Source organism: Platichthys flesus, chromosome 13 (assembly GCF_949316205.1).
Source record: "Platichthys flesus chromosome 13, fPlaFle2.1, whole genome shotgun sequence".
Classification (NCBI taxonomy): domain Eukaryota; kingdom Metazoa; phylum Chordata; class Actinopteri; order Pleuronectiformes; family Pleuronectidae; genus Platichthys; species Platichthys flesus.
In genome coordinates this window covers 10,434,493-10,453,438 of record NC_084957.1, presented here as the reverse complement: position 1 = coordinate 10,453,438, position 18,946 = coordinate 10,434,493, and the positions used below count along the sequence as shown (strand labels likewise).

The window sequence follows — 18,946 nt, the reverse complement described above, 5'->3', positions numbered from 1 at the left end:
GCAGTTTGTGTGTGTGTGTGTGTGTGTGTGTGTGTGTGCGTGAAGCCACATGAGGGCACCGTATTGACCGCGTCTCCCGACAGCTATTTGTGTCCACACGAGAGCCGCAGCCAATTATCGACCGCGCTAAACAATACACGCTCGAGACCCGCAGTAGCAGGAGTAAATAATGCATCATCATATCTACCCTTCATGAATTATACATGTCTCCATGTTGACAACTGTTCACAGTTGGCGTGTACAGTATTAATTCCTGTGTGACGGTGTGTAGCCAGTCTCCATCCTTCTTCGCACTAAGTAATTTGTGTGATTAATTCCGTACCATGTCAATGTTTGTGTTACACAGCATGGGGAGTTTGTCGGCATGGCAAGAATTAATGCATGCTTTGATTGCCTTTGGTTTATATAAAAATGAAAGAAAAGCACTTTCTATGGTAGGACTGTGTAACTGTGTCTCTGAGTTTAATTGATGGCTTAATATTTTTCCCGCGGAAGCCGACTGCAGCGCCGCCTGCCTCTGATTTAGCCAAAAATGGTCGCAAAAATATTTGTCTAAGATATTAAATCTGGGACCGCAGCGACTGTGAAGTCATTTTCATGCTGCTTTTCTCGGCTTCTCGGTTCACGACTCTCTCGCTGGGTTGTGCTTATACGCTTTTAACCCGCGCTGTATCATTGAGCATGTTTACAGACACAATTAAATCATATTATACATACAGGGGTATATTTCATCAGGTCTTGCAGCCGATATCTTTTATTAATCATTAAATACATGGATAACAACAGGCTTATTAAAGACAATGTGGTTGTTCGAGTCAGAGAGATGTTGATTTATCTCTTGTGACTTGCGAGTTTGTCAGTTTTAGTCTTTCCACATTGACAGAGAGGAGGAAAAGAGACCATTACATGGTGAATGTGCCGCCTATTAATATTAAAACTATTTAAAGCTTATTAAAATGCACTCCTACATCCGTGATCTGTAACACCGAGTTCCCTGCACTCCACACACAGGCTTTGAATTATTGACTACACTTCTCCACAGAGGGTAGTGAGCGGCGGCACTGTCTGCTGCTGAATCTCACACATTCAGACACACACACACACACACACACACACACACAGACACACACACACAAACATGCCAGCACACACAATACCTGCAGTCCTTGTCCTCTGTCTGTCAACCTTCTGCTAAAGACTAACATAGACATCTTTTTGTCTGTCAATTCACTTGGTCTTGATCACTTGAAACATGCACGGTGGCCTAAACGTCTCTCGGAAGGACAATCACGTAAAACACAAATCGCAGTGGAAGAGAACCACAATGGAGGATTACGATGAAATGAGCAGAGTTGTTAACTTCGGCCACGTGAGTTTTTCCAGTAAGGATGAAGTGAAAAAAGCACCTGAGCACCTCAAATAGACAATAAACAAATGAGAGCATCTACAAAAAACAGCTCACTTGACGATAGAGAGCAACTCAACATCAACTGTCAATCACTTGTCATCAAATAATACGCCCAGTCATTTAGGAAATAAAGAAATGAACAACAAGCATGAGAAACGACTAGCGCAGCTAAGTTCTCCGGCCTTACCTTGGCAATCTGGACACACCAATTGAGCAGCAGCTGGGATCCAATGTTGTCCTTGTGCTCGAGGACGTAGTCGAGCAGGCACCCGTGAGGCATCAGTTGCGTGACCAGCTGGATGGTGGGACTCATGCAGACGCCCAGCAGGCGGACCAGGTGGGGGTGCTCCATGCTGGCCATGATCAGGGCCTCCTGAAGGAGACACGTACACACTCAGGCATGTGGGGTGGGAGGAGGGGTGTTGGAGGTTGACGTTTGTAATAGTATGTCCACAGATCCTGCAATATTTGTTTCCTGTATTCGTCAGCCAACTGTCTTAGGAAAACATCAATTACATCACTGACGTGTTGTTTTTCTGATCTTGAGTGTTCGTTGAGAACTGAGCTTTGAAATCGTCTTTGAAGCCGCGGCGCTCTGCTGTGAAACATTTTTTTGTCTTTTGATTGCAAAGAATATCCCAATTATTTTTGATTGAACCGCACATGAAGACTTAATATCCTCTTATTGCTTATCTCCATTAACAGACAGCACAATTTAACAGAAAATCAAACAAATATATATACAGGTTGAATAGTGTTGGCAACTGTTTATTCGTTATTGTTGTGTTTTCTTGTATGTAGTTGTTTCTTGACTTGTTATGTTCAGAGATATGCCATTGTGTTTTCTTGTGTGTGTCTTTGTTTGTTGTGGTTGGTGGTTTGCTGTTTTGTTTACTTATTTTCTTTTGTGCTTTTTTTGTGGGTGCCATTGTGTTTTTTATTTATTGTGCCATTGTGTTTATTGGGTTTTTTGATTTGTTGTTGTGCTTTGGGATTTGCTGTTGTGTTTCCCAATTTGTCACTGTGACTAGCACTGCAGGGTCTCATTAGAAATTGCAGACATAAAAAGTCAAATAAAGTTTAGATTTAAAATCTACTGTTAGACACTTTCCACTGTCTGGATCAGAATAGCTGATTTATGCAATTTTTTATGTTTAATACATTAACTCAAAATTAATTTTACTTGAGTAACGTGGTTAAATATTTAGGCTTGTGACTAAATACGGGAGCTGTTTCCATTGACATATTCAGAGGACCAGTGCTTCATTCACAAGTTGTCACATTAAACCCAAACTGTAGTTGTACACTTGCCGTAAAAAAGAACGAATGCTTGAGAAAAGGTTCAAAGACTCAACACACTGGCAGAGTCCATCATGTTTACAAGTGTAGGCTGAAATGTCTAAGATCATAGGAGCCGTTATTCTGTTTCAGGCTGAAGTTGCTCTTGAAGTTAGCAGCAAGGTTCCACTACGTCAGAAACAGTAGATTTCTATACAAAAAAGAAACCTGCACATCAAAGTGACTTGCTGCCTCACAAGGCTGTCAGCACTCTTTGTAGTAAATAAAAATGGAGTAAATACATCACGGGGAGAATTGTTGTGAATCAAGTGTCTGTGTCCTTTATTTATTTTTTTTACTACAAACTACAGTAATAATAGTTTATTTTTCATTTGTTTAGTGTGGAACATTTCTGCGGTAGAAGCCGCTACTGAATAGAACATATGTACATATGAAAAAGCTCCGGTACATTATTTATCAGCCTTTGAACTCACTTGTGGTGTCAACACCTACACATACAGGGACTTGTAGAGCAGGAGCAAACATAATATATTAGTTTGCTACAAGGAATACGATGGCAGCACCGTGAACATTCACAACTTATTATTCTAATACTAAAAAAAGAGCTACCAAAGAGCAATACAACTATTTTACAATTTGACAATCCATCATGAGATAGATGCAGCAAAAGCACACAACACAGGTGGAGGCGGTTGTGTGTAAGTGTGTTGCAGAGAGACAGAAATAGTCGGTAGTGCTCTATTAAGAGAGAGATACTATCACAACACATTGTAAACTTTATGGTATCCCTGCTCCTCTCGTGATGGCACGAGATACAGTGAATCGGGCCAAAGTCTGTGAGAGACTCCAGAGTCGATCAGGGACATTATCCAGAATCCCACATGTGAAAACAAACTCATTCACGTACTATAATGAAAGCTTCACACGTGTAGAGGGGGCAATAATTTAACATGGCTAAAAAAACCTCTCCTGGCTTCACGAAAACACTAGTTTCCCCATCTCAATGAGGTTCTTGTTTTGTTGTTGAACAGAAAAAGATTATGTAACAATTCAATGCAGTAAACTTAATGCCGTAAAGTAGGAAAAATGGGCTTAGAAGTCTTCAGAAGTTTACTTAGACCAAACAAAGTAAACTGCAATATTGTGAAATATGCAGATAACATGAACAACCTAAATAGATGCATCAAACAACTTTCTTGAATAATGTAATTATTACATTTCAAAGTATTAACTGGTTAATTACCATTAATTTCAAATCAACCTGTATTCAAAGCGTATTAAATAAAGTGGACTCAGTGTAAAGTTATGTTAACAGAAAGACACAAAATGTGTAGCAGATGAATTGGATATTGTAGTGATATTGATTTTTGTGAAGCACTGTGTAGCTTAGTGGATTATAAGTTAAGTTTATTATTATTATTTATGAATGTGGAATGCAAGTTTGTGGGTCACAGAACAAAAGCCTTGCTACACTGTACCCACACAGAGACATACATCCAGGCTCGGTGTTGATACCCTGGCTTTTCACTGGGATCATTGAGTCAGTCCTCAGATACTCTTCTAAGAGGTAAGTTAGTGTGACCTGCAGCGTGAGGGTAACCGGGTCATGTAAACAAATCATTATCCTCAGTAAAGAGCATTGATGTTCCCCCGGTGCAGAGGCTGAGCCCACAGCTGCTCAGAAAACAACACAAGAAGATTGTGGACCGGATGAACGTGTAGGAGATCATCACTGGAAAGATAATTTAACTGAGCCACAAAAATAAATAAAAAAAAAAAAAAGGGAATCAACCAACAATCAACAAATTAGCTCTGAATTTGTTTTCAGCACATTTTTGATTTGTTTTACTTTTTCTGTGCGTTCTGGCTCAGCCAATCAGAATCAAATACATTAGTAATTCACATGCTCACGTCCAGTCCTGAATAGACTAAGTGCATTTTCCTTTTTTTCTAACAGCAACTTTGTCTCCACAGAGTCTATAGAAAAGCCCTAAGTCTCGCTTCTGTCTCTTGCTTATATTTTAGTAAGTTATTATTTTTTTTTCATGGGTGATATCTGCTTCTCTGTTTGTCACACAGGCCCCGAAAGCCCATAGTGTAGATCATAAGTTTAAACACACACAGGATATTCATCAAAGACGTCTCGATAAAAATAGAAACACTAACACCCCAAAACCTCTTCCTCTCAGACTGTCAAGCTGAGTGCGGAACATGACCGCAATTGGGTCAGTTTCCTGGTGTGTGTCTGTGTGTGCATGTGCACATGTGTTGAAGGATGTTATTTCATCTGCATTGCATCATTGCGGGGTAATCATCATTTTTTTTGCTTTTGCTTTTGAAATGAGCAGAGTTATGAAAGTTTAATAAACGGTGGCCCCGGTGCACAGTGCCGGGAGCCTGTGGTGTTGCGTGTTTGTACCCAAGAGCGTGTAAGGGTCTTAGAGACCCCCCCCCCCCCCCCCCCCCGACGATTTCCATTCCGGAGTCCATAGGGCGTAAGCTTAGTTCTCAATGCTACATTCCACCAACTGAGCTATTTTGCAAGTTTTGCTTTCTTTTTGAAATCACTGAGGAGTGGGTTCCGGTATTTTGGATTCTTTAATCCACTCCCGGCACAAAACAATAAGTCATGGTGCCAACAGTACTCTGATACGGTAGGTTTATGTTGTATCGGAGTATTGTAGTAAAATCTAAATAAAGTTTGCTGGACCTAAACAGTTTTACAAGAACATAAACTAAAACACTTTTCCAAACCTCAGTTATTTAATTCCACCTCACACAGTATAAGTAAATCCTCTGAGGTGTAAAGCCAAAGCTCGCCACTTATGTGCTCACTCTGTTTCCATTCGCAACCCCCCCCCCCTGTACACTGCACGAAATCCAAATGCTTAAAACATACAACTCAAAATTGGAATGGATTTTTGTTGTTTTTCCGTCGTTTAGCTCAGTTTCACATTTTTCCTGTTCTGAAAATACTCACATCCATGAACTCCACGTTAGCCTTGGGTCCGGTGGCCTCATTTAGGATTTTTATGGCCACTGGGATCTTCACCGTTTCACCCTCAGGAACCCAAATACCCTAAAGAAACACACACACACATACACACATACACACAACCACATGATGAGTCAATGTATCAGGAGAGAGGCGCTGCAGACTTTAAAGAGGATGAATCTCACTAACAGGATGAGAATGTACGACATGCTGTGTAATTAAAGGTTATTTTGTCCTTGTGTAAAGACTTGTGTGGAGCTGTTTAATTACTTCAAAGTATCTCATTTCAGATGGGATTAAACCGATATAGCGGCTGCCAATGTGGTCAAAGCAATGTTTCAAACGCGTTTCACTTCATGCGACGACAGCTCGTCCACCTCCGCTCACAATAAGACACCTGCTCTCACAAAGCTGTAATTTCCATGTCCTACCTCTTCTTGATTGTCTCCCTACCTGCACTTCTGATAATAATTATAATGCAGCACAATGACTCACCACTTTGCTTCTTATATTAACTACACTCCGGGTATGTGGTATTATATATCTATTTTATATTCCATATTGTGCAATTTAGACATGCTTCATATATGTCCAAAAGAGCTATTTGAGCTTAAGTCAAATTTTGCACATTGCTGTTTGCTATAGCTGGTGCAAAATACCCCTCAAGACTATTTCCTACCATTTCTAACTTCACATTGAATAGGGTGCTACAAACCGAGGTGGCATATCGTTGCTGACAGCCGCACAAGGACAGTAGACAAATACATGTGTTATTTTAGTTTAAGGCCCCTTCTGAAGTATTCATCATCTGCAAACAACTCATGAAATGGCCTTGCCTTGGTTGTTGAAACTGACCATTGAACTGCTGCGACCCTATGTATGCTCAGCTTCCAATACACTCTGCTTTTCAGAGAGCTTTTACAGTTTCTTTGCCAATTAGGGATATTTTGATAAAATGAATACAGCTGGTGACAAGTAAGTGAAAACAAATGAGTTTTATTATTTTATCAATTGGCATCGATTGTGCCAAAGCGGCCATTTGGAGACGATGCCTAAACAAATCTATAATAAAATCTCTGTGACTTTGCTCTGCTTCACTATATACGAATAACATTGGGCTCAGATGGTGTTCAGATGTTGTGCTGGGGTTGTGGGATACATCTGCACCATTCCATAGGAGATATTCACTTAAAAACGACAAAATCTGCGGGCATGAAATCCTCTATTCATCATGTGTTCCCTTGTCATTTACCCTGACCCATTAAGATCTATACTGGTGCTTAAATCTCTACAGCAACCACACAGCTGTTACCTTTCTATAGACACCAATGTTGTTTATAAAGACCCTGCAGTTGCAGAGATATATTCATTCTATGCCATTTTTTAAAAAGGGGCCTGGGAATATTAACACTCTTCTGTATCATGTTCGACCTGTTTTCTTGCACTTATCCACGACAGCTGTTTCACTTGTGTCATTGTGTGTTAAGTGTGCCTCTTCTTTCATGTGCTCGTAAAACACAAGAAACACAAGGCGTCACTCATCTACCCATTGCGCCACTGGTGGTTAAAAAGTCTACAGGGGACCTTTAAACGTTACACGTCAATCTGAATGCTGAGGCTCATTAGCCACGAATTCTGGATTGTGTCTGAATTAATAAGATCGTGCAGTGAAGCTGCTGAAGTGAGTTTTCTCATCCGACTGCCTGAGAGCATCTCAGCGTCACAAAACTGCTCCTCCACTCTGAGAGGATCCAGAAGAGATGAAATGTATTTACCTCAATACTTTGCGACCACCAGGGATACCACTGTATGGATGCTTGGGCTCAACCATGTGACTGTGAATGAACTACTTTTCTTTACATGCCCAGAGGATGCAGATTCCCAGAGGAAACATGCAAGAAAAAGGACATCTGCGCTCATGCCAGACCTCTGACCCAGAAATGTGCTGTAATGTGAATGGATGGATCCACAAAACGTCCACTGATGATGTCAGGCAGGAGAGTCTATTCTTTCTCATTTAAGTGCCGTTCCTCTCTACTTCTCCCGAACCGGTCATCACACTGGAGGTGACCTCGGCTACCTCATATTCAGTGTAACCCCAGGGGTCTCAGTGTCTGCTATATTACTTATTCCTTTCATCCCCACCAGCCTTACATCTGATTTACAGTCATTATCTGGCTTGTGATACGTCTCGCTGCGAGATCTTACAAGACATTGGAAAATGTCTCAAGTTTCCGAGTGAATATGAATTATCTGTATGTTTACCACATTTAAACTTAAACAAATGATCAAGCAAACACATACTTTTTCCTTTTTTGAGTGTTTTACCTTGTAAACAGTCCCGAAGGCCCCAGAGCCGAGAATCTTGACCCTTTTGAGTTCCGTCTCTTTCAGGATTCGAAGCTGGGCCTGGTTGGGTGCTGCCCCACTCGGTGTTAAAGGTTCCACCAGCTAAGAACACATCAAGTAACACAGAGGACATTCAATCAGATTTAACTGTAACACAAACCCTACAACACAAATTAGACACAAATGGTTGACTCGACGTAAGCATTGACCCTGCAAGTTCTTAAACTGTTTGAAACACTATGACCCGTGTGTAGCACATAAATGAAGGTTTCTAAAGCATGAATGTATTTAATCAAGGAACATGCATACAATTTAGTTCACAGCTTAAAAGAGAAGTATATATTTAATCATTAGGTCATAACCGATGATGAAGATATTTTATGGAATGGTTAAAATCGGTCTCATTGTTAAGCAGTTCTATGCTATTTAGCTTTAAGAGAATCATAGGAGCACAACTCACTTTTCATGTAGTGTTTATACGAATGCAAAGGCAAGGTTAACCTGATCCTACCTCAATTATGTAAAAGAACCAATAAAACAGACAGTTTTTCTTCTATTATTTATCATTCATACAAGCCTGTTCCTAGAATCAATGGAAAACAAGCTGTTTCAGAAAAACATCCTGACCTAATTTCCAAGAACTCATGCTGTGAAACTCAGCTTTAATCACAGGAAACAACAATTACCGCCGAGCTGCTTAAAGTTATGACTGAAAAAGAAGTGTTGCTTTTAATGACATTTTTCCATCAAGACAAATGCAAAACTCTGAAGTGCCAGTACCATTTCGGTATAAAGTGTGAGGACATTAATTTGTGTGCACAGGACAGAGATGGCGAGAGGTGGAGGGAGAGCAGAGAGAAAGACTCGCTGGATGTGGATAATTGTGGAGCCTGAAAAGATTTGACACTTTTGTTGTCTCATTACCGCTCAAGTGGAGGAACGGACAAATAAAATACCTATCGAGTAGGAGGAATTGTATATGCGGAGGGAGAGAGGGAGGGAGAGCGACCGTGGCAGGAACAACAATAACAACAAGACAGCAGAGGTGAGCAGCTGAATTAGTTTAGAGGATGCAAAAGCATGAGAGAGGGAGCAAAACGGGGAGAATTAGGAGAAGAGAGGACGATTAGAGAGGGAGCGCAGAGAGAGGAAAAGAGGGAGAGAGAGTGTAAATCAGTCTGGCTGTGGCACCTTCTGTCCCTCTGGCTCTGCCATTGATTAAAAAACAGTAGTCTGTCTTAACATTTTTTTAATGGGATAACAAATCAGCTTCTGCGGGATTAAACCCCCCCCCCCCACACACACACAAACACACATTGTCACACACACAAGACAATACAGATGTCTTCAAAATGAGCCATCTACAAACATTACACACACACACTCACAAACACACACACACAGGCACACACTACGATATGCTAATACACTATGCAGGGAGCTGTCCAGCACTAGTGGTCCTGAAGTATTTGAGACTGTGCAGCAGGGAAGGTGCAGCACATTGGAGCTGTCCACATTCTCACTGCACAACCGGGTGCTGAAATTACCCAAACGTAGTCATGTAAAAAAAAAACAACGTAGTGTTTGAAATGTAAACACAACCGTTGATTTCTCATAGCAGTTAACTGCGAGTGCGTGTGATGTGTAAACACACTGGCCTGGCACGTGCATTGAAAAATGCTCAAACAGAGAAACATGTATACAAAAAAACTCACAATCAAAAGGAAAAGTGGTGAAGAGAGTTACTGACTAATCCACTTTGGAATGGTTCAATTTATGGTTTACAAGTGTCCCTTCAACTTTAGTTTGTATGACTGCATCTGTTTTTCAGTCCTGAAATGATCTTTAGCAGAGCTGTGCATCACATGTACAATCAAATGGATGCATATGGATTCATGTGTCCGTGCACAGTTGTTGCCTTTTCCACTCATTATTAAATAAGTCCACTCTATTTCACAGCTGCAGGTCCTACAGGTGGCGTTAGAGAAACCTTCAGTTATCTGGACCTAACCGATGCTTTTTTTTAAATTCTCTTCTGGTTTTGCAAATGGTCAGGAGGGGAATGTGTTTATTGTTTTTACTAGAGTTGATTGATACACAATATGCATTATGGGAAATAACTTTGAGTCAAAACATGTTTTAACTCGTTTCCCTAAAAACTCCACACGGTACCTTTAAATGATGTATAGAGCAAATAGCCTTTGGGAAGACAATTACCATTATGTGATGTTGTTTTCAGACATAATTTCCTAGAATCTGACTATTGAACTGCAACACATTATAAGCAAAGTAAAATATCTACACAGACAGCCATTAGATCCAGTTCAGACTTCTGTCTATCTGCTCCTGTGCCTCTCGCAGACAGGGTAATGATTTCGATAATAAAGTGTTAAAAACATTGTCTTTGTCGGGTTAATCCAAAGCTAGAAACAATTTGAAGTCTGAAGTATATATATTTATAACACTAGGTCATCAGTGTTTTGGAAGAAGCCTGTTATTGAAAGATTTACTTGATGAATCTGTCAGTATGTAAGAAGGTGAACTCTTTGGTTTAATCTAATATGCATTGAGACAGTTATACAACAGGGTTGTAAACTTAAGTTTAGATGCAACCTCATGCACCCAATCGGCAAAGCTGCAATCACGTTGCTTTGCTCTAGCTACTTCCTGCTTCCACTGCAACCCTCCTCCACCCAAGCCCCTCCCACTCAATATGTGGGAGGGGCCTGCTCTTCCTGCTCTGTGGTGGAGAGCATGTGGGAGCGCATGCTCTGTTCTTTTCAACTGCTGCTCTCCTTGCTTCACTTTCCTTGAATCAGAATCTGAATCAGAATTATTTTTATTTGCCAAGTATGATTGCACATACAGGAAATTGCCTTGGAGTCGTTCGTTGGTGCACTGAACATAAAACCACAATATAAAAACAACAATATAGAACAAAGGCAGGGAGGCCCCAGAACAGAGTGGTCATGATTGAAACATTTGTATCATGTCTGACACTCTCACAGTTAAGCCATAATTATCTGTTATTGGCATAATATGTCATGCTAGATTGAACCTTTGGGTAAAGATAAAATGATTTACATGTTTACTTATGTATATATTGAAACATTCACATTTCACACTGAATAATTAACTTAAATGAGTTTAAAAAGCTAAATTATTTTCAGCTGCTTTGTGAAAAGCACTGTAGTGATAAAGATTGGTCACATCCACCTACATGTGACCACTTTGTTTAAAAGTATTTTCTTTAGACTATGTAATGCATTATATTGTGGCATTGAGAATGAGAAAAAGCTTTTTCCTTCTTCAGGTCTCGACAGTGCTACACCGGAGATTGCTTTCATAATATATTAAACTTAAGTGTCACCACATTGTGTCGGAAATTGTGTAGAAAAACAGTGGTACAATATGTAGGAGTCATGGAAGTACACTAACGTGCCATATCTGGGCTATTTATTCATTATCGAAGCCATCAGACACTTCACTCATACTTGCGCTCCCCGAATAGACAGAAAGCCGTGAAACAAGACCTCATTCACACTATGGGCCCACGAGTGCATTACATGATGTGCTCTCCTCGTTTTAACACATAAGAGGAGGGTGTTTTTTGTCCTCTAATGGTATGGTCCCTTCTCTCTTCCTAGCACAAGGGTCCTCTCCAGTACACCAGGCCAGAGTCAACACCTGAGCCTCCGAGTTTCTGACCCTTTTCTTTCAGTCTCCATCGGCAAGCCTTCTTATTCTCCTCTCTGCCTCGTTCAGTCTGACTTTGTCTTATGTTGTACAGCGTGTGGTGTCTGCTACACATACATATACTCACATACTCACACACAGACTCCAGAGCACACACAAATCTGCAAACAACAATATAATCCCACAAATTAAGACAAAGATCCTCAGGCATTTCTGATGTAATTTGATCTGGTTTTCTAATAAAGTAATGGAGTATTGATTTTAGAATCCGTGAATTATGTGGAAAATCTAGATAATTCTGCCACCTCAGCGAGAAAAACTTGACTGTTCTTTTGTGATTTATTTTCACTAATTTTCAACTTTTTCAATTTCAATTCTCTAAACCTGAGGATATCAGCGAGTAGTATATAATATAAAAGTTCTATATTGTGTGGATCGCAGCCAAATGTATTATAAGTGCTGTTTAAGTTTGGACCAGGCGCGATTTTCTAAAATCCGGTGCCATAAAGGGGCCACAATTGACACAATTATGCAAAAAATCCTAATTGAGTGAGGTGCATATTAAAATCATTCCTTCTTTCCTGTTTGCTCTATCGCTTTAAGCACAGCCACACACAACCAAATCTATTGTTAAAATAATCCCTTGTTCAAGAACATTATGATTTGCAAAAAGTTTCGAAAAAAAAATGTCTAAATACTTTTTGTTTGTATTAATTGTCCATATTATCGTATAGTTCCAGGGCCAATCAGACATTCAAATAAAAACTGCTTATACCTGCATAATTTGGTGTAAAAGAGGGAATATATTGAGGTAAGTTTTCCTCGGTTGGGTTTCTCTATCCAGTCATACTCCTCCAAACATCTTTCACTGGCATGTATAGGCATCAACATCAACCTTCTTTCAGTCGGTTTTTCATCCCCCGCCCTGCTCACCTCTGTTTCCAGGAAGCGACGGAGCGCTCTCTTCTTCTTGATGTTCTTCCGGCGCAGAGACACGGCTACGCTCAGCACCAGGATCACCACCATGAAGAGGCCGCCGATCACCCCCGCTGCGATCAGAGGGGTTCTGAAGACACCGAAGAGGAGGGGGGGGGGGGAGAGGAGAAGGAAGAAAAACAAGTAATTGATGAAGACGGAAGAGGGTGCAGGCGATGACACATTTTCACCGTGAGGACGGAGATGATGACAGAGGACGAAGACGACCTCGTCCTTAAAACTATCATTTGCACACACACAAAAACAAACAAGGTAATAAAACAAACAAACACAACACACGTCTCTGTGATCATCCGCGTAAGGCTCTGTGGACCTTTCTTAAAATAAAAAAAAAAAAAACCTTCACCTTCCATTTTTGTCTGTTTTTGCTCTGAGCTTCATCTGCTTATATCCCTCCATGCCCTCTCATTAAAACCACGGCTGAGATCAAAAACATGGAAATAACCATCAAAGTGAATTCTCAGCACCCCACCGACGCTGTCATTTGATATCAACACTCGGAGTAATCTTGAAGTAAGTAGAAGGAGTCGTCCCCCCCCCCCCCACACACACACACACACACACACAATTCCTTTTCCTGCAATGAAAGAAGCTAATTTGGTCAACACAGACTCAGATTCTGCCCTAAATCACTCGGGGAAAAGGCTGGTATTTGGGACTGTTTATCACAGACTGCAAGGATACACCCCATAAACTGTTATCACCGTCAGCCAGCTTCATGGGAAGTGAAGAACTCTGAATCTCCCCCACATCTCTCGCTTTGGCGGCACATTGGAGACTTGGATCATACTGAGCTGTTAAAGTGCAGGTGAGCTAAGTGCCATTCAGACCAATAGAGAACAATTAGCCTGGTATATTATCTAATATTATCTTACTGCAGATATGCTGGTATCAATAGTTAACAAGAGACTATTAAGATTTGTAATATAGACACTGTCATTCCACCAGAAAACACATTAATTCCAACTGTGAAATGTTCTGCTTGTCCGCAGTTCTTTAAATAAATTAGTTCGAAAATACACTTATTTGCTTTGTCATCGGGGGTTAGACTCTTATAATGGTCCATTACATGGAGCGGGTTAGATTATAGTATGTTACCGGCCTAACAGCACCTCTAAATCTAAGAATTAATACATTAACTCTCCTCTCTGTTAAGTCCACACAGAAATGCAAAATCAGTCATGCCATGGTCACGAAAAGGGGATGGAGCTGTGCGTGTGACAAGAGGACTAAACAAGTTATTTTATTTTAATTTATTTTTGCTTAATCAAACTAGGTATAACACAGTTATTAGCAAGCTGGTAGGAAAACTGTCCTTCTTTAATTTAAGTCAAGCTAACTTTTTTCCAGCTGTAGCCTCTTACTCCACCAAGAGATTAGAGACAGAAATCTTCAAATCTAACGTTTCTTAAGAAATTGAAAGAAAATATCTGTTTAAATACTTTTCATTTAATTAATCCTTACCACAGGAAGGGAGGATTGTAAGTGCGTTGTCTACATTATAATATAACATGATTAGACATGTTGATAGTCCATGTAAATTAGAATCAATGAAAGTCCCCCCAAAAAAATCACACAACAGAAAGTTAGTTAGAAACCTCACTATAAACGGAGGCCTCACATTTTAGGGCTCACTCGTCTGAAACCAAAACTTTGATGTTTGTATTTTTGTGCATATTCCATACTCTTCAATAATAACTTAATAAAAAATAATCCACTAAAGGACAAATGGACAGAAGAGCAGCAAAAAATACCTCTTAGAATTTCACACATGAACAGACGTAATGTCAGCATCCTGATCCACTGTAGATGATCTAATTCAATCCGCATGCTTCACTTGGTTGGTCACTCCAAATGGCATTAAAAGGTCCCCTGACTGATCACATGAACCTCTGCTCTACTGTAAACATGCCCACGACGTACAGTTCTAAAGATCACCCATCAAGCCACGTGCTCAGTGATGCAGCAAATGCAATGTTTCTCCACCATTGCATCAACATCAGGACTCAAAAAGAAATCCGTTAATCACGCATGTGGGAAATCGGGGAAGACCCGGAGACAACAGCTCTAATGAATTCAAACTAAAAGAACAGATAATTGGAACTTGTTAGACGAGGTATTGCCAGTTTTATCAGACCAAGCACGACACGAGTACGTGACAGACAGTGAGTAATCCAGTTTCATCAGATATGCTTACAATCCCTGCAAAAAAAAAAAAACGATACATGTGAACGCCTGGTGGAGCGATGGCCTTTGGAGGATTAGTGTAATCATTTGCGTCTGATAAGCCACTTTTCATTTGTGTTCAGGAGTCAATACATCCGCTGAGTAACGGGTTTACGACATGTGTGACACCTCTGAGGTGGCCGCTATAAGCCTGGGGTGAGCCGACCGTCTTCTGCTGGGTAACCGCAGGATGTCAGTGATGTGATGAGGCTTCATCTGGTCACCGGATCGGCTGATAAGGAATTTTTCCTCATGCTTAGTAACCTTAGTGGCGGATTCAGGATTTTTTCTAAATCATGGGCCATTAAGAGGGCCACAATTAGGACGGAGGAGCCAATTGTATGTCCAACATCCATGAGTAAGTTGCGTATTTAAGTCATTCCTTGTTGTCTGTTAGTTCCGTAGCTTTAATCAAAACAACACATTATTGAATATTAATATTGTTTTGAATGTTTATTAGGCTTAAAAAAAAAAAAATTGTCATCGTCCTTGTTAGTATTTTTAAGTGATTCTCTTTTTAAGACCACTGACAGGACAGGGGCCAATCAGATCTCAGCCCCCCTGGCCCTGCTCCTGGATTTGCACCTGAGTAGACGGACGTATCCGTGAGTACAAAACCATCCTTGTGAAATTAAATTTCTGCACTGCATGCACAAATGTGGTCCCGCGAGCACGAGACTATGACGAGCGCAACCTTGACCCTCTGCACGCTCGCAACCGCTCAGCACTCGCACATGCAGATGTAATTCAATTCTTCCAAGTTAAAAAGAAAAGGTATGATATTCAAAATTACGTCTAAACTCAATTTGTATTTTAGATATCCAGAATATCACCCTACTGGGACAAATGACATCCCTTCAGTTTTGAATTCCTGATATCCACGATAACAATGTTGATAACCAGAATAACCATTCTGGAAATTTACAATAAGACTATCACTATGTAATATTACCATTTCAAATATATACGATCATAATGTAATCAATTAAATATGAGGTTTCAGAAGAGAAGTTGCAAGCCTGTACAGAGGGTTGAGCTTGAGTGCCACATTCTCAAGGGACTGCATTTGTGCATGTGCTTTCCCTCCGGGGGGGATACTGCTCTGTGAGCTCGTATCACTTGCACATATATGTCCTTCTATATGCCTCCAGATGAAAGTCACACAGTCTTTCACCAGTGCACCATCCTTCTTTCTGCTTAGCGCTGTTCTTTTTTGGGTTCAGTGTTACGCTGCGGTCCCCCAGACACACCAGTGGGTTCTGTCATGTTGACTGCTCACTCTGCTTATCAGCCTTTTTTCCTCCTCCCTCTTTTTTTTTTTTTAATCATCCCTCAAAGACCACACAACAGCTCTCGGCGCCACCTGATGCCAAACTCTCTCTCCTGTGGAACCTCGAATCTATTTGCTGCAAACTGTTAGCGGCATTTTCTTCCCTTTTCTCTTCCCCACAGCTGCAGAACAAAAGCTTCAGCGCCATCAATTTATCAAGCACCAGGCAAATTGTTTTTGTGTACACACACACGGTCACACAGACACACACACACACTCAAACACACAGAAGCATGCATGCACAGAGAAGGTTTAAGGACACTCCCAGGGATTTGGGGCCTTTCAGCTAGCCATTAATCACAAACTTTGCTTACAGTGATTCTTGCATGTGTGTTTGTGTGTGTTTGCTTGTGTGTGTGTGTGTGTGAGTGTGTGTGTGTGTGTGTGTGTGTGTGTGTGTATAACAGAGCATTTTCTACCTGTCCATCCAGCCAATACAGTCTTGCAGTCTTGGTCCAATGCACCTAGGGAAACGACACAGATCAAGCACAAAGTCAAACGTTTTTAGTTTGGCACATTCACCATAAGAAAATAATGAGGGGCTGTCAGGGAACTTATGATAAAATACATCTTTAAATACCTGCATGCATCAGCTTTTATATTAATTTGGTATTATACCAAACTAAGGCATATGTTGCTGAGCTGAGAGACCTTTGGGCCTCGGCATTGCGATGAGAATAATTGTATTACTTGTTGTTCTCTGTGTGGAGTCCCCCCCCCTGTCCTGGCACTGAGATAAAGTGAACCTTGGCAGAGTCTCCACTCTCCAGAAGATTATGAACAAGCCTTACAGGACCTCCTGTGACCTATGTTTGTTATCTGCTCCCTCCCATATGGTGTAACACAAAAATGATTTTATTCTACTTCAGTATAGGGTTGTATTTTTTTGTATAAGTGAACTGTACCAACACTCTGCCCTGTTGAGTTTCATTATCAAATCATGTCTTTTATTCATCAGTGTGAGGACCAATCAGGAGCTTAGCAATTTTTAAAGAATTATCTGAAAACAACTTTTTCTGCAACAAACCGCTCTTTGGAGGGAGGAAAAAGGTAATTCCGCTCCGAGATAACCAGTGTCGAATCCATTGACTAAATATAAAGATGGACCGTGCGTCTCCACTTCCTCCCACTATCCAGAAATCAAATAGTTGGCATACAAATGCTGCCAGTGTCTGCGGAGTAGTAAAGGGCTGATGGAGCCTCTGTAGCGAGGAACCGTCCGATGGAGGGATTTATGATGATTTATGATTTACGATCTACACTGCAGCCAGCCAACAAGTGGCAATCAACGCGCTGCCGTGCATTAAATGAAAAGAGGCCCTCGTATTGCTGAGTGTCAAAAGGGGCATTGGAGGAATGTGCTCCAGAGACTGACAAGTGGTGAATTCAGATATATTTGTATTGGTAAAGTTCTAAGTGATTTCACTAACTTTTTCCTTGTCCTGAATTTCAGTTCAGTTAAAATATATCCGCTTGAACTCTGGTTGATTTTATATTCTGCCTGTTGAATGTCAAAAATAGAGAAAGAGGCCATGAAGCCATTGGCAGGTACAGCACCATTCAAAAGCACCTGACGCCTGCAGGAAAACCTGAAATATAAAGCGAGTCCTGAACCAAAGCCTTGTTAGCTTCTTTTTTTCAGCTCCAACTACATTCTCAGCTCATCTTCAGAGAGAAAGATTAATCTTCTAATGAAAAGCAAATATGTCTTAAGTCCTCCGGTGCCGATGGTTAAAATCTGTGCTGTGCTGTAACGCACTGCCGGTATAATATGCCATGACTGACAGACTTAGTGGCTCTTTTGGATGTTTAGAAGTGAAGAATATTGGTTTTCTTCATGACTGTGTCTGTTCCCCTCTCTGTCTGTCTCGCTCACCTCTTCCCTCTCCCTCCCTCGGCTTGTGTTTTTGAGAGGCGGGCCTGCTTATGAAGCTTTATCTGAGACAGAGTGTCAGCCCAGTGTTTTTCATTTACAAGTACATTGTTATGCTCAAGCGAGCTGCAGGCTGTCACTCAGAGGAGGAGGAATAACACACAAGGAAGTGACATAAACTCCCCCTGGAGTTAAATACAAAATGATGCCTCACCAACCCTTGCTGAATATTACATGGAGAGATCAGTGGCTAGTGAGGAATGGAGAGTGGCAAGGTACTTCACTGACTCCTCACATTCAGTCTCTTCCTCTCCTTTTCTGCCTCACCTCTTTTAGTTATCTGTCTCATCCTCCAAGACGTAGGATCATCATTTTAGGTTTGCAGGACACGGATGGGGAGTTTTTTTCTCAGCATATGCTATTCAGGCAATATTATATAAAAGCCAAATGCACTTACAGAGAGCGAGTAAGAACGTTTCAGTCACTGCCACAGGGAAATATATCCAAGTGTGTTTGTGAAATAGGTGGCGCAGGAGTCTAGGTGACGTGGCGACAGCTTGCAGGGCTACTTGGTGAGATGCTGTGGCTCATGGGCTTACCAGTAACACATTAGCACTACCTACCCACAGTAGCTAACCAGGCAGGAACTGCATTTATTCATAACAGGCAGTACTTGTACCGAGAAGTTCTGTTTCTCGACTGACAGAAAACATCCCTGTTTTACAAGCAGCTCAGACTCCAGCAGTGTTTTATTAAATTGGATGGTGCAACACT

The 18,946-nt window shown here is 41.0% G+C and overlaps 1 protein-coding gene across 3 annotated transcripts in view; it reads right to left on the bottom strand.

Annotated features, from left to right (window-relative positions):
• erbb4b (erb-b2 receptor tyrosine kinase 4b) overlaps positions 1 to 18,946 on the bottom strand; it is a 276,106-nt gene that overhangs the window by 51,149 nt on the left and 206,011 nt on the right. For 2 of the 3 annotated variants that reach the window (XM_062402618.1, XM_062402621.1), the window contains exons 16-20: positions 16,719 to 16,763; positions 12,681 to 12,813; positions 8,031 to 8,153; positions 5,688 to 5,786; positions 1,596 to 1,781 (exon numbers count right to left, since the gene is read on the bottom strand). In XM_062402618.1, the coding sequence (XP_062258602.1) occupies positions 1,596 to 1,781; positions 5,688 to 5,786; positions 8,031 to 8,153; positions 12,681 to 12,813; positions 16,719 to 16,763 (586 nt within the window). The remainder of the gene's footprint in view (positions 1 to 1,595; positions 1,782 to 5,687; positions 5,787 to 8,030; positions 8,154 to 12,680; positions 12,814 to 16,718; positions 16,764 to 18,946) is intronic. The other variant, XM_062402620.1, reaches the window with a different exon arrangement.